The 15,103-nt window shown below is 47.7% G+C and overlaps 1 protein-coding gene across 2 annotated transcripts in view; it reads right to left on the bottom strand.

Annotated features, from left to right (window-relative positions):
- The window catches only part of Cux1 (cut like homeobox 1), a 353,130-nt gene that overhangs the window by 84,904 nt on the left and 253,123 nt on the right, over positions 1–15,103 (bottom strand). For both annotated transcript variants that reach the window (XM_010618936.3, XM_010618935.3), the window contains exons 9-10: positions 11,275–11,323; positions 3,010–3,114 (exon numbers count right to left, since the gene is read on the bottom strand). In XM_010618936.3, the coding sequence (XP_010617238.1) occupies positions 3,010–3,114; positions 11,275–11,323 (154 nt within the window). The remainder of the gene's footprint in view (positions 1–3,009; positions 3,115–11,274; positions 11,324–15,103) is intronic.

The raw sequence follows: 15,103 nt of genomic DNA, 5'->3' as shown, positions 1-15,103 counted from the left end.
TGCGCGTGTGTGTGACGCAACAAGAGGGCCCTGTGGTACCACTGCTGGGGAAGATGGCCTTCAAGTCTGTCTCACATGGAAATCCCCAGATTCTGACTCCTACATGCCCTGTGGGTCCTGGTGGCTCAGGAGTTGGTAGAGGGCATGCAAGATGCTTAGCAGAATTAAACAATATTGTAAAAATTATAGGGGTTTCAGGTGGTGGAGGTGGAGCAAGCCCCTAAGAGGAAAGTCTCTCATGTGGTGTTCTGTCATGTTTTGTCCCTTTGAGCCCATGTGCCTTCTTGTCCTGAGACCTGCTGGTCTCCTGAGACCACCCTCCTGAGACCACCCCATCATGTGAGTGCATGATCTTGTATCCTGCAGCCACTTCTAGGTTAACCATGAAAGAAAGGTGGGAGCTGCACTTAGGCCAAAGCATTTCAATCACAATATGCTGGTGACAGTGAACCAGGACTTGCTGAGGATGGGACTAGCTGCAGCCTGGTACTCCTCCAGTTTTATTTCTTGTACTGAGGGTGAGATGTGGGAGTGGGAACCTGGCCTTACTTCTCTCCCTTGTAACACCTCTGTTCCTGCCCCACCATGAGAAGGATGCATGGTTTGTTTCCTGGTATTACAGTTGCTCTCAGCTCTGAAGGAGGCAGGGCGGGTGGACCACAGCCCTGAGCTGGTCTGCTCTGCACATTCCCTTGAGGGCCTTTGGAGACCCTGGCTCACTGGCAGCTGTGGAGGAGCAGTGGTGTGCTAACGGGGAGCAAGAGGCCTGTAGAACAGACAAGCTGAGGCTCACAATGTGACTTGATGGGTTTCTAGCTGTGTGACCTGTGGCAAATTACTCAACTCTTCTGAGCCTTGGTTTTCTTACCTGTGAAATCACGGTAATAACAAAACTTCCCTGTAATGACTATGCTGTCAAGAGGCAGAAACAGACTCACTATGGAAAGCTCTGCACAGCTATACCCTGAGCAGGAGCTTGCGCAGTGACTGCCTGCTTTCTAGAACTGAGATTCCATCGAGACACCCAGTAGATGGAATGGGGCCTTTACTAGATCTATGGACTTTACTGTTCCTTGGCTGAGTTCTGTCAGCCAAGTCCAACAGCCCACTTTTCCACTGGCCTGGTTTTTCTGCTGGTGGGAGCTGGCACTTGCAGCTATGTGGGGAGGCACAGCCAGTGAGGCCGGCAGGCAGCTGTGGGAAGACGGCAGTGGTGCCAGACAAACACGGCACTTAGCCTCTGATGAAGTGTGTAACCCCCCAGGACCCAAAACCGACTCTACCTCCAAAAACACTCATTTCCTGCTGAAATGTTTGGGTTGTCCAAGGCCAGGATGGGGCCAGAATTCTTTTCAATCTAAACATTTAGCTGAGGAGCCCTGTTAAATGCATAAGAATGGACAGCTTCCTCCCCAGGACCTATGGTGCCCAGAGAGGAGGAGATGCTGTTGGCTCCAGCCCTGGCCTGTATCCAGAGCATCTAAGATTAGATGAGGGGATGAGAACAGAGCTGAGGGGTCATTTCAGTTATAAGTATTGAAAGCACTGAGTACAAAGGGTGTGTTGGCCCTTTAAATGGAAACCTGTTCTCGCTATGAAAAACATTTAAACCCTATATTTAATGTTAAAGAAAGAAAGAAAACTAAAATCTATTCTTTTCTGTTTTTGAGATAGGGTCTTGCTATGTAGCCCAATTCTCTTGCCCTAGCCTCCTGCATGCTGAGATTACAGGCATGGACCATGGCTGGTTAAAATCTATTCCTGAATGGGGTCCCATCACAAGACCCTTGGCTCCCTGTTCATTCCTGGCAGTCACTTAAAAGCCCAGGCTGAGGAATCTGAGGCCCGAGACTAGTTCTGGCTCTGCCACAGCCTGCCTATGCTCTGGGCCAGGTGCTCACATTCACAGGGTTCGGTTTACTCATCTACAAAAGAAATAATAATACCTGTTTCAGGGACAAGGTAGACTAATGGCTGTTAAAGTAACAGATGAACTTATCACTGCAGTGAGTTTTCCTGATGAGACTGTACTGTTCTGCAAAAGGCCTTGTCTTTTTCCTTGTCACTCACACTGTCCCTATAAGCCAGGCCTGCAGCAGAGGGCCTGTGAGTTTTGTTAAATTAAAGGACACTAATAACTTCCAGGGACTCATGAGAGCCTGTTAGAACTAAAGGGACCCTAGTTAGGCTCATTTAACCTTTATTTTACATAGAGGGGAATTGAAGTGCCAGGGGTAAGCTGCTATTCATTAAGCACTAGGCCTGTGCTATACAATGTACTCATAACTTCTGAAACCCTGTGCAACTCCTTTCTACAAATGGAGGAGCTATGACCCAGGAAGATGAGCTACTTGCTCAAGCTGAGACATGTAGAAGCTGGATTTGAACTCCTGATTTCTGCCCAGGGCCTCGGCTACCACGCTGCTCCATGTCACTGTACAGCATCAAGGTGGTCTATGAACTAGTTGTTTAAAGCCATCTTGGGGAAGCTCTAGCTATAAGTGTTTTTGTTAACTTCAGAAAAGTCAGGGGGCAAAAGTCCTTGTTCTTCAGGGATTCTCATGCCTGGGGCAGACTGTAGTAGTCCTGGCTGTCAAGGCATGACCTCTGTGTTCCCAGCTCACTGCAGACTGACTGCTGCTCCTTTCTGAAAGGACACATCCAAGAGTACAGCAAATGCTCTACTTTCCTGTGGAATTCTGGGGAGGCTCCTGTTTCAGACCTCTTCCTCCTCCTAACTAGCAGTCATCTTCAGACCCAGCAGGGAAGGTGTCCTCTGCATGTGAGCACGTCTCCCCAGCTCTACCTCAGGACAAGAGATTTTTTCACACCAATCACAGGGCAAAACTTTTCCTTCCACTCTACCATATTGCAGCCCTAAATTGTTAAATGCTTTCCCCACCAAGCAAGCAGCACTGATCAAAATGGTTAAAAGCAGCATTAAAACCCTAAAGGAGAAAATGGCAGTAACGTGAGGGTACAGATGACCTGTAGGCCTGGGCTACCCACCACATCCGGAGCCTTCTGGATCTGTGAGGCCAGCTGGAGGGAGTGGTTGGCCGATGAGAGCTGCTCCCTTAAGGTCTCTGCCTCTCTCTGTGCCACCTCTGCCCTCTGAAGGAAATGAAAAAGAAAGTATATTTGGTTTAACAACTGACAATTATTACAAGAACATTCATCAATTCATGCCTGACTGACTATAATTGATTTTCCTAAACACTCAACCTAATAAATGCTTGAAAAAAAACATAGAATGTGATGGATTTTTATTTTAAACAGTACAAGGAAGAAATAATTGAGCGATTATGACAGTAATTTAACGCTAGGAGCAAGGAATCCCCTGCTGATACTAATGCTCCGGCCCACTGAATTTCCCAGACTGAATAAATACCAGTGGAAATAGAGTCTTCTGATTCAATTTCTTTCTATTCTCATAGACCGAGAAGATTTTATTGCAGGATTACTCCTGGGAGTAATTCTCACGGGTAAACAGTGAATTAAAGACATTTTGGCCGTTCTCTCCCTAAAAACGGGCACAATGTTGTGGTTGTTTTCCTCCAGCAACATTTCCATAAACGGATGGGGTATAAATGCCACTTTCTTTTGTAACAGCCAGGCTTATTTCAGCATGTTTAACCCTTCCCCAGGCAATGTTTTTGAATGTTGACACTGTCATATTGAGCCAGCTAGGCCAATCTGTGGCCAAGGTGCGTGACCCAGGCCAGCTCTGGGGAATGAGCAGAAATGACTGGAACCTCTCACCATCTGCCTGTAATTCCTGGATGAGGAAGCCATAGCCATTTCAAACCCATTGGATTAAGATAGTCACTCCAGTGCCCATAACCTGAAAGGGCATCTGGGAACAGAGGAACCAGGGCCAGGCATCTAGGCTTTCTGTGCCTTCACCTACTTATCTGTAAAATGGGAACCTTGTCTTTCTTAGAGGCCTGGTAAGGATGCATAGCCAGAGGTTTACAGTATACATACGCAGTATACATCCTCATGCTGAAGGATGTTTGTCAATGGCCTTGTCCTGGTTTTACAATTATGACAGGAACTGAACTCTAAGGCAGGTGGGAAATGGCAGTAAATGACCCTGGGCGTGGGGATAGACAGTGACATGCTATTTCTTTGCATATTTTTAAAATTACAATCTGCTAACAGAAAAGATTAATGAGATGAGCCTGGGAGGGCAGGGCTGTCTTGTGGGTTTTCTTTATCTTATGGTGTGACAGCTGGTGGTGTCTACTAATTGCTAAAAAAGAACTCACAGAGAGAAACAGGAAGTTAGTTTGCTCTGGTACTCACTGACCAATTGTATGAGGAAGGGGTTTTGGCAGCTTTAAGTGATTTGGTGGCAGCAGCACTAAATCTGTCTGCTCTGCATATATACAAATTAGGATATCCTTGAGAGCACGTGGGCCTGCCCAGGGTGGGGCTGATGGCCACCTGCCCTGCTTCTCAGGAGCTCTGGAACATCACTAAGCCTAATTTACGAGGTGTCCGGCCAGCCTGTGTATTTCAAAGGAGCTTGTCCCAGGGTCTCTGCTCCAAATGGAATCTAGAACCAGCTGTCAGGGTGAGGATAGCAAAGGTAACTTCTAGCTTGTGCTAATGCTCAACTATTAAGGTTGCAGGAAAAAATTTTCTTTGATTAAAAAGACTTCCTTTAGTTTATTTCCAAGTTTTTCTGATAGTCATGACACATGACTGAAAAGTATATTCTTCCCTTGCTAGTCACCGAAACCCCTGGGTACAACAATCCCCACGACTCTGCCAGGAATGAGGTGTATTGTGACATATTTCCTAGTCTCTCTGACTAGGAAAAATATTTCTGTGTCTGTTGGAGAAGCTGTCATGGTAGCAGCCAACAGGTGGCATCATCACCTGACATGTCACACCGGCTCTGAAGTATTCCAGAACAACCAGAGCTCAGGTGGCAAGTTCATGCGTTATCTCTAGGAGCCTGTGGGGATCTCCAGAGGGCAGAGTGTTATCTTATCAAAGGCAGAGGGACCCAAGAATAGAGATCTCAATGTCTCCACAGTGTACTTGCAGTCAGTCCCCAAGTTCATGTACATAGTTGTTCTTAGCCTATCTCTTGGTAGTCACTGCATCTTATTACATCTGGCTTGACTTGTTCACTTTAGCGCAACTTTTTGATATTTATTTAGGTTTTATAGCCTGAGTATATTAAAAAAAAACAATCAACAAACCAACAACCCATCAACAAATGACTGAGTCAGTTTGTGCAGTTAAACAGGCATAAACCAGAAAAATTAAAAATAAGAGAAGTTCAAAAAAGGGGGAGCAGGAGACAGGGAAACAGACACTGATGTGCAGCTGGGATAGATGCATTTCTGTAGCTGATAACTAAATTTAGTTTGTTGTTGGCAGCTGGGGCAGAAAGAAGGGGAAGCCAGGTTGGCCCCACCTGTTTTGAGGTTCTCACTTCTTTCTGAAGACAACAACTTCACCAGCTGCAGTTATGATTCTAGATCTGACCCAGGCAGAGCTGCAGCTGTTGGGAGACACTGGCTCTCTGTACTTGCAGACGGCTCTCTGCAAAGGCAGAGCCAAGGCAACACAGGCCACACTCTTGAGTGGCAGGCTGGGGCAGCCTTCACAACTTTGTGGCCTTCCCACAGGAGATCAGCACCTTGGAGAGCCTGGTCGGCTCTCCTGAGACTCCTGCTTTCTGTCTTCTCCTAAGAAATGAGAGCAAATGCTTTACTCAGGGGACAGCAGAAAAGGGGACGGGGGTGGGGGTGGGGAGAGCAGTGCTTGCATTCTGGTAGCAACTGTGACTGCTGAGAGCCAGCAACGATGCAGGAGCTGAGCATCAGCTGTGCCTGCAGCATGGTAGCAATGTCCTGTAAACTCTCAAGGCATGTGCTGCTTCTGGGACCCTTAATTTCCTTATCTTGAAAGGAACAACTTTTTAAGGGGAAGTTATTACTAGAGACTGCAAGCTGGTCTTCAGGTTAACCTCCCCTAATAGCCACTGTTACCTGGAGGGCAGAAGTAGGTAGTGGCACTTTGACTAAAGAATTCTTCTTAAAAGTCAGGGCAGCAAATGGCAGTGACTATTCCCACCACCCAATGCTACCAACTGCAAAGTCACAGGGGAGCTTCCACTCCTGGTGTATCACACAGGTCACAGTGTGAATTGGAGTCACCTCACCCTAGAGGGAGGTCCACAAGGACCCCCTGTCTCCCTGACTCCGAGGGTTCCTGGAGGCCTCAGGAAAGGCAGAGAGGATGCTTCCCCAATCCCATTCTAGGAGCACATGTGAAATTGTGACACAGGATGACAATAGCCAGGGGTGTTCTACCACTGAGCCTCATCTCCAGCCTTTTTTATTTTTGAGACAGTATCTTGCCCAGGTGAGTCTCATTTTATATTGCCCTGATTTTATATGGTGGTAGTGGTGGGGTTCAGAGCCTTCTTCTACCCTTCTTGGCCCTAGATTTGTCCTCTTGTCCTCTCTCTATGTATGGCAGTTAAAAATCAGGCTCCAGGAGACAGATACCGAGCTGCCTCCTCCAGTGACAAGCCAGACCTATGAGCTGGTGATGAGCAAAGCTCCCCACCCCTACTCCATATGACTGGACTATACAGACTGTCAGAAGAAGCCCTCTTAGTGACTGCAGGAAGCAGGTTGGGGTTCTGCCACAGGCAAAGGTGGCATCCAAACCCCTTTCAGAGCTGCCATGGACCTGCTGGATACTGCAGGTTGGGACTAGAGCAATAGTCCCCACAAACCCTGCTGGTCATAGACCGAGGCGTACGTTCAAAGAGGAGGATGAGGGATTTTCCTACCTCTGTCTACCACAAAAGTCCTTCATGTGTGGCCTAAAGACTGACCTGGGCTGAGGTCCAATTTATGATGGGGAGAAGCCCAGGGTCCCAGGAAGCCTAAGGAGCAACATGTCAGGCATGGGCTGGTCTCATGGGAATGGCCCTGGACTCAGCCTGAAGCCAGCACATTCTCACCACCATCTAGAGCCTACTCAGAGCAGGTACACCAAAAGACCTGGTGGTTGAACAAGGCTTGAAACCAGTTATGCCCTTGGTACTGCAAATGAGGAAATGCTGGCACCGGGGGATCAGGGATTTGCCGAGACAATTTGGTTGGAAATGCCTCAAATGGGATTCCAGATTCATGATCCCAACTCCTGTCAACACACAAAAAACATGGATAAATAACCCCACACAAGTCTAGCAAGTCTTTGTGTTTCTTTCTATGTTTGGTTCCTTCTCCTTCATGAGGTTAAATTGTGATTTCCAACCCCAACCTCAGCCTAAAGGATCTTCCATTACAGCAGTCTAACGCCATAAAAATCATGGAGGTTAACAGGACAGCAGTCTGAAATGACTTCCTCCCGGCCTCCGTGTCCTGGCTTTGGGCAACTCAACTCACAGCTGGAGGAGGGGCTGCAGGGACAGGGAAGCCCCTGGGCACAGCTTCTTTCCGTCATGAAGTCTCAAAAGTTTTGAGCTTTTATGATCACCATGATGGTGAATATTAATGCCAAGTATCTCAGGGCTGAACAAACAGGTGTCAAGGACACTCCTACTTAACTGACAGCTGCTGCCTACTCTTCTGCTGCTCCGTATGAAAAACACAAGCACCTAGCAATGCAACAGGGCTACCAGACTCAGCAGAACCTGACTATAAACACTGCAAAAATCCTGTGTCATGTCAACGAACAAGGAAACTACTCCTTCTGGGGATCTCCCTGATGGGTAGGCAGCTGGTCCAGATGGTGTGTGGCTTCACTGGGGGCAGGGCCAGTGGCCTCCTCCTAGGGCCTATTGGCTTTCCCTGTCCTGTCACCATAGCTACTTATGCCACACAGGTTTAGCCAGGGTAACCCCCTAGATTAGAAATCTGAAATCTTGCTCCTGCCCACAATCTCCACACTGCTCTCAGGCTGTGGTCTCTCTCCCAGCCTGCCAGACCTGCTTGTCAATCCACATGCCAGCTCTTCTGGTGGCTTGGGACCTGGTCCACCTCCTGCCCACCTCCCAGGAGCTTTCCTTCAAATTCAAGGCCCAGCCCAGTGTTGCCACCTTTGGCTTTCCTTTACATTTTTCACTTCCTTTCTACTTGTCTTTCCCCAGGGATAATCCCTTCAACATCGTGGGGCTTTTATCTAACTTGGGTGTTTTCTTGTACAAGTGGGTTCACCTACATTCTCATAAAATCCTTGACTTCAGAGTGAGAAGGGACCTGCTGCATTATCTAGTCCAATCCCTCCTGTCCACTCTGTGCTTGAGTCCCCAGCTCATACTCTTGTCAAAGGTTGAACGACATCTGCCAGCATAGTTCTGATGACAGGGAGCTCATTCCCTCCAGACTGGCACTGTCAGAGAGGGCCAGGCCCAGGAGGAGCTTTTCCACACTGGGAGACTGCTTTCTCCTGCCAGCCTCCATGCCTGGCCATGGTTCTTGTGTGTCTCACAAAAAGCCTGGCCATTTTCTTGTCGGCCTTGAGAGTTATAACTACAGAAATCACAAGATCCCCACCCCAAACCATCCCTTTCCCAATCTTTTGGAATCCTAAATTGCTGAAACAACAACAACAACAACAACAAAACAACTACTGGGTTTTTTGAGACAGGGTTTTGCTATATGGTTCAGACTGGCCTCAAACTCATAGTGATCCTTCTGTCTCAGCCTCCTAAGTCCTGGGATTACAGGTATGTGCCACTATGCCTAGCTGAAATTATTCTTCTTGTGCTGCCTTTTCTCTGCTTCCCAAAGATCAGCAACATCCCCAACTGTACTTCCTTTGGTGTTGGGTCCCTTCTCTGTCCTGGCTCTGGCCTTGGAACTTACTCCAGGGAACTGTTTTCCTTACAATGTGGCTTCCAGACTAAAACAGAACTTCCCAGAATAGACTAACTGCTGCAGGAGAGTAGAATCACTACCTCCTTCACGTATCTCCTGATGCAGTCATATGAGATAAATAACAGAGGCTCAGTGGTTGGTAAGGATACTACCCACCTCCCCATGGCCAGTGTTTCCCTAGGGCTGGCCTCTATGAGCCTCCTCACTACAAGTCTGTGCTTCCTCAGCAGCTGCAGGATTAACATGTACTTATGGAGTTACTGGTTTCCCAGGGGGTTTTACCTCTAGGCCTCAAAGCAATCCTACAAAGGGAGTACTAGCTACCACACCCACCTACTCTTCCTTCTAGAAAATGTTTAAAGTTTTGAACTGTGGTAAGATACAGCATAAAACTAAACATCTTAACAAATGTTATGTGTACAATTTAGTAGTGTCAAGTCCAGCCACACTGCAGTGTAATGTTCTATTCTGCAGAACTGAATACCCGTACCCATTTAACACCTCCTGCTCCTCCCCTGGCTCTGGCAGGCTCCACTGAACTCTGTGCTTCCACAAACCTGACTCCTCTGGACACAACATCTAGGGGGAGTCACACAATGCATGTCTTTGTGGCTGGATTAGCTCTCTTAGCAAAATGTACTCAAGCTTTTGGGGTTTTCTTTTATTTATATTTATGATTAAGAAATATAAGATTAAGAGATTGGTCAAGGTCATAAGTCAGGAAATCTGACTTAGGACCTGAACCAAATGTCACTCTGGGATTGGCACCTTTCTCTACGGTCCGGCCTGATATCATGTTGATCTGCCAGAGTGACTTACTCTGAGGACATCAACTCTGCCAAACATCTTAGGCCCCTAAGGACTGTCCCTACGACCTGGTAGAGTCAGTTTCTGATGGTTCACCTCCACTTATAAGGCCCAGGCTAGCTGCTGAATAGACCAGGGCTTGCCCAGATGAGCCAGTGGAGGGCGGGGACATGCCCAGCACTGGCCTGGGGGATGCAAATGCATTCAGGTGACAAAGGTTCAGTCCTTCCAGTAGCCACTTGTGACTCAGGTCTCTGAGAGGTGGAGCAGAACAGACTGAGTGAAGGCAAAGTGGCTGTTACATGTCAGTTTAGCAGACACGAGGGAACAACCACTCACAAACCTTGGCAGGAGTGGTGCTTCCTGGCAGTGAGGTATGACTGCTGTACTTGGGAAACAAGACTGCATGAAAAAGAGGCCACCGGACATGTCCTTGCTTTGGGCTGTGATGGCCAAGAGCCCAGGCTCCAAAGCCAGACTTGGGCTCTGGTACTGGCTCTGTACCTGACCTCAGTTTCCCCATCTGTAATGTGGGAATCCTAAATACACTGACCTCAGTGGACTGTTGTGAGGGTTAACTGGATTTGGAATAGATACGCCATAAGGTCAATACCCCAACACTGCCAGTTACTAACTGGCACTTAGGTAATTAATGCTGCACATGAGATTTCAAGTAGTTCAGGTCACCTGTGTTCACTGAGGAACTCTTGCAGGCCAACCTGGGATCCTGGTGGTGGGTCTAACATCCAACACTGATCATAAAGGACTCCCGAAGGAAAAGACAGACACTAGTTCATAGTTATTCCTATGCACGAGCTAACTTTCCTGGTTCTGACTTTGGGAAGATGTTATCAGGGCAAGTACAGACATGGACACCCAGGAAGGTGGCAGGCAGAGACTGAAGAGATCAGGAAGGATTTTCCTTCCAGCAGAGGCTATGTTCACTTGTAATTTCCCAATGCCCATGGACACTGCATGTAAAGCTGCATGGGCAAAGGCCATAGTTTGTGGCCTTCTGGGCTGAGGAACCTATCAACACTGGCTGCCTCTCTTGTCAAATAAAACACACAAGGAGACTGCTTGTTTTCCCAGATGGCAGTGCCATGTGCTAAAGCAAAATCCTTGCCTTAGTGTTTAGCACTACCAATACTGTGCCATGTGTCTGCTCTGTGCCAGACACTGGCTATTTCCTGAAAATTATGTCTGGCCACTAAGTGTCACATGAGAGGGGCCCTCATCCTGGAGCCCCCTAAGAGCCAGTGGCCATGACCACTGGGACATGGAGATCAAGAACTCTTGCCAGGCACCTCCACAGAGTGATGGATGCCACAGGGGTTAGGATGAGCAAAGTACCCCTCGGACTGATGCCCACAATGGGATGTCTACAATGCTGCAGTCACATCGAAGACTTCACCAAGGAAATAGTGCCAGTCCTTTTTGTGTTTTTTCTTCCAACTTCTTAGGATACCATTAAAAGTAATGATGTTGCTAGCTGTTAAATAAAAATCCCAAGAAAAAGTGCCCTCCTGCTTTAGAGTGAGCCTTTTCTGTGACAGCAAAATGGGCATGCTGTGGTAGTTTTGTGCTTAAAGGCCTTGGAATGTCCTACCTGGTTTGCTCTTTCAAGGTCAGTCATGATCATTTCAATCTCGTCGGCCCTGGGAGGGTGAGAGGGAGAGAGCAGGTTAGTTGGCAGCAAGGCAGGCTTGTGGAAGGGATGGGCAGACAGGCTTTCTGGCACAGAATGAGGCAAAATGACCATATTCACAGGGATTAGGCTGGATCCCCAAGGTGGGTGGGATAAGAGCCATACAGATGCATGAGGGGTCACTACTGCTGGTATGTCTGTTGGTCTCATTCATGCTGTGTCTAGAGAGCAGGGTGGTCTGTCCTGGAGGGGCTTCTAATCTTGTTGGGGAAGCAGAGCCAAAGCAAGATAAAATACAGTATCTTGCCACGGGCTTGAATAGCTCTTTGAACAGAGTGCTCTGGTAAAACAGAGGAGAGGGAGATGATTCCCCTTAGAAGAAGTCAGGAAAGGCTTCAGAGGAAGCCAAGGGGGCAATTTGGGTTTTGAAGGATGAACAGAAATTTGCCAGGTTTGGGTTAAGAAAAGGAGCCAAGGAAGGGCTACATCTGGAAAAGGGCCTTGGCAGTGAAGATCTTGGTAGGACAGAGGGCAATGGGAGAAGGCAGTCAGCTGGAGAGGAGGGCAGGTGGGGATGGATATGTCAGCTGGGGCTGTGCTGTCTGCAGTATGAATGCCTGGTGTCACTGACTACCTGGCTTGCTCATAAAAGTGGAGCCTGCAGGTTCTTATTTACTTATCATTTTTGAAAGTACTTCCTTGAGAAGTTAAAAGGCAAATATATGGTTCCATCATGAGCAAATGTATCATGGGAGGAGAGCAGAGTCCTATTGAGAAGGGGCCTGCCAGTCCCAGTGTGTACAGGCAAGAACATACTGCTGGGGAGTCACTACCCCACCTGTCTGACATAGGTCCTGGTGGTTGCCCCTACTATACTGCAGGCTGAGATGGGCGGCATTCCCATGAAGGCTCCAGTGTTCCCACAGGTCCTGGCTGGGGCTCAGGGCTGGCTCCTTGTGGCTTTCTTCCATAAGTACCCAGGCCCTGTCCACTGCTTATGCCCATGGCTCTGTGCCCAATGACTCCACTACATGCAGAACCTAAACTTCCCAGGCCCTGCCCTGCACCAGGTAGTTTACTCCTACTCTACCTTCCCTGGCCCTTCCCTCCTGTGGGTGTGCCTGAGGGACCAACACAGTGCCCTTGCTCTCCATGGCAGATTTCAGTTTCCACTTGATGCCTCACACGCAGTGAGCTCTCTGAGGACCAGCTGTGTCTGCTTGGCCCTCTATCTGCATGATTTTGCATTGGGTTGGAGCCCAGAGTCCCCAACATATCTTGTCCTGCCAGTGACAGACAGATCTGCTCCCTGGAACAGTTCAGGGCACCTGGACAGCGCTGACTATGAGAGTACTGTCCCCTGAGACCTACTTCACAGGCCCTGCAGTAAAATAAATGTAGGGTCCACCTTACCAACACCAAACACCAAGAGTGAGACATCATGCCTTCAGGACCCTATGTGGTCAGTTGTGGCCTGGGCTTTTCTAGCCTTAGCTGCCTGATGAGATTTAGGCAGACTTGTCACCCTCCACCCCCAGCAGCCTAGCTCGGGTGACAAATGCAGAGGGATCAGGTTCAATGCTCATTGTATCTGTCAATAGTAGCTGGCTTCTAGACTGGTCTGAGGAAGGTTTGAACCAGCCCTTCCAATGGCCTAGTTAAATGGGGCTATTTTTAGTTGGATTTCATGGGGAAGGCAGTGTCTCTAACATAAAAACCCAGCAGGGCCCTTGCTGTGAAGTGCTGGGTGTAAGGGTGTGGGGCGGGGGTGGCTTAAATTACCAACATTCCATGGTATCATCTCAAGCAGTCTCAAGCAAACAACACCACATCTTAGAAACTGTGGTGCAAACACAGTCTAATAACTACAAAGTGTTAAAAAAAATTAAAAGATGAAGGTCGTCTTTTTCCTTCCTTCTGGTACTGCAATTGAACTCAGGGCCTTTGCACTGAGCTACATTCCCAGCCCTTTTTTAAAATTTTGAGATAGGGTCTCTCTAAGTGATAAGTTGTCCAGGCTGGGCTTGAATTTAGAATCCTCTTGCTTCAGCTTCCCAGAGTGCAGGGATTACAGGAGTACACCACCACACCCAGTTGGGGCTGAGCATCTTAAACACAATGAGAAAGAGACTCATAGTCCATACAGAAAGCTGCTGGCTTGAAGCTATGGATGAAGGACATGGTATGGACTCCACTGGTTATGACACAAAACAGAAAGTTTATAATCTTTTCTTGGGGAAAATCCCAAGCTTTAAACACAGTTTTGGATGTTCATCAGACAATTCATCTTGCATTTGACAATGTCCAGATACACACGGTGAACTTCCGGGCTCTGACAGTGTTCATCCTCTCATTCACTTGATCCTGTGCCTGATACCTTCTAAGATTTCTGGTACTGGGTGGTCACATATAGATGTGGCAGTGCCACAGATTTAGAGATGTGCAGGGAAAAAGATACTGATGATGTCTAACTTCTCTCTCAGGTGCATCTGCAGGGCTGGTTGCAAAACTCAAAAGGTGGGCAAGGAATGACTCCGCCCAGATGAGCACACTGATGGTTAATGAGCTCTTCCATCTTGCTTAAATTCTGTCTAATTAACTTCTCTTCATGCAAATATTTCATCTGCTCCATTTGGAACTTCTGTTACCTGGATATTGTTGCCATACCCACTTTTGTCCTCCATATATTGCTGAAACTTTCTTTTATATTCTGTGATTTATCCTCTCCTGCTCCCTTCTGGAAGGTTCTCTCTCTCTTTTTTTTTTTTTTTGGTGGTACCGAGAATCAAACTTGGGACCTTGTGCTTGCCAGCAAGGTACTGTGCCACTGAGCTACATCCCCGTCTCTTCTGTAATTTAACATGACTGGTCTTTAGCTGTAACCATACTCCAAGTCATCCTTTTTTTTTTGGTTCCTTAGTTTACTGAACTATTCACACCGGTTCTTTCCACTTGCTTCATCTTCATATTACTCCTACTTGTTTTACCTGGCTAATATCTTCCCTTGTTTCTTTGAGTCTGTTTCTCAGGCTTATTTTCACAGCTCATTTGTCCCCTTCAGATCACAGACACTACTGTATTCGGGGTGTGTCTTTCAGAAGGGCTGTTCTCTGGGGCCAGCTGTTTTGTCCATGTGTTTAGGAGCCCACATGGGGAGGGGAGACCAGCTATTCCATTTGGCAACTGATATAGGGGAGGTTGGAGAAGCCAGGCCTCATGTGTGCTTCAATATGAAGGGAAGAAGAAAGCCATACAGTTGATGTTTGCCAAGTTTTGCTGAATAAAGGGGTCCTGGGCCCCTCTGCTGTGCCTCCATCAGGCGATCCTTGCAGCCTGAGGTCAGGCTACATTCCCAGGGAGATGCAGTATCAGTAGGGGCAGCTTCCCCGGGGTCACCCACCTTTCACTATGCCCACTCTCACCTCATTCCTTGCCTGGCACAGCAGGAGTCAGGCATAACAGCTCTAGGAAGAGAGAAGGCACCTGAGACTCCTGAGGCTGAGGGGAGGGCAGGACTGGGATCCTGGGCTGAGAGGTGGTGTTCAGGGGCCTTGGTAACCTCCCTGCTCAGGCAGACTCTCCAACTTTCTTCTCAGAAAAATGAAAGGCTTTGCATATCCAGTATACAATGCCTCACCTCCAAAAGATTTCCAGTCACTTATAAAAAATTTTAGTCACATTTAAATAGGAAGGTGCCTTTTGGGCTGTTTGAAGCAATCCCTAAAAATGAACATCAAGTTTTCTACGTATTGGTCAGTTTAACTTTGGTTCCTAAGCAACTGCTAAGCAG

This window comes from Fukomys damarensis, unplaced genomic scaffold (assembly GCF_012274545.1).
Source record: "Fukomys damarensis isolate Sample0158 unplaced genomic scaffold, DMR_v1.0_HiC HiC_scaffold_17, whole genome shotgun sequence".
Lineage (NCBI taxonomy): Eukaryota > Metazoa > Chordata > Mammalia > Rodentia > Bathyergidae > Fukomys > Fukomys damarensis.
The sequence above is the reverse complement of the archived record's forward strand: the minus strand, read 5'-3'. Positions and strand labels throughout refer to the sequence as shown.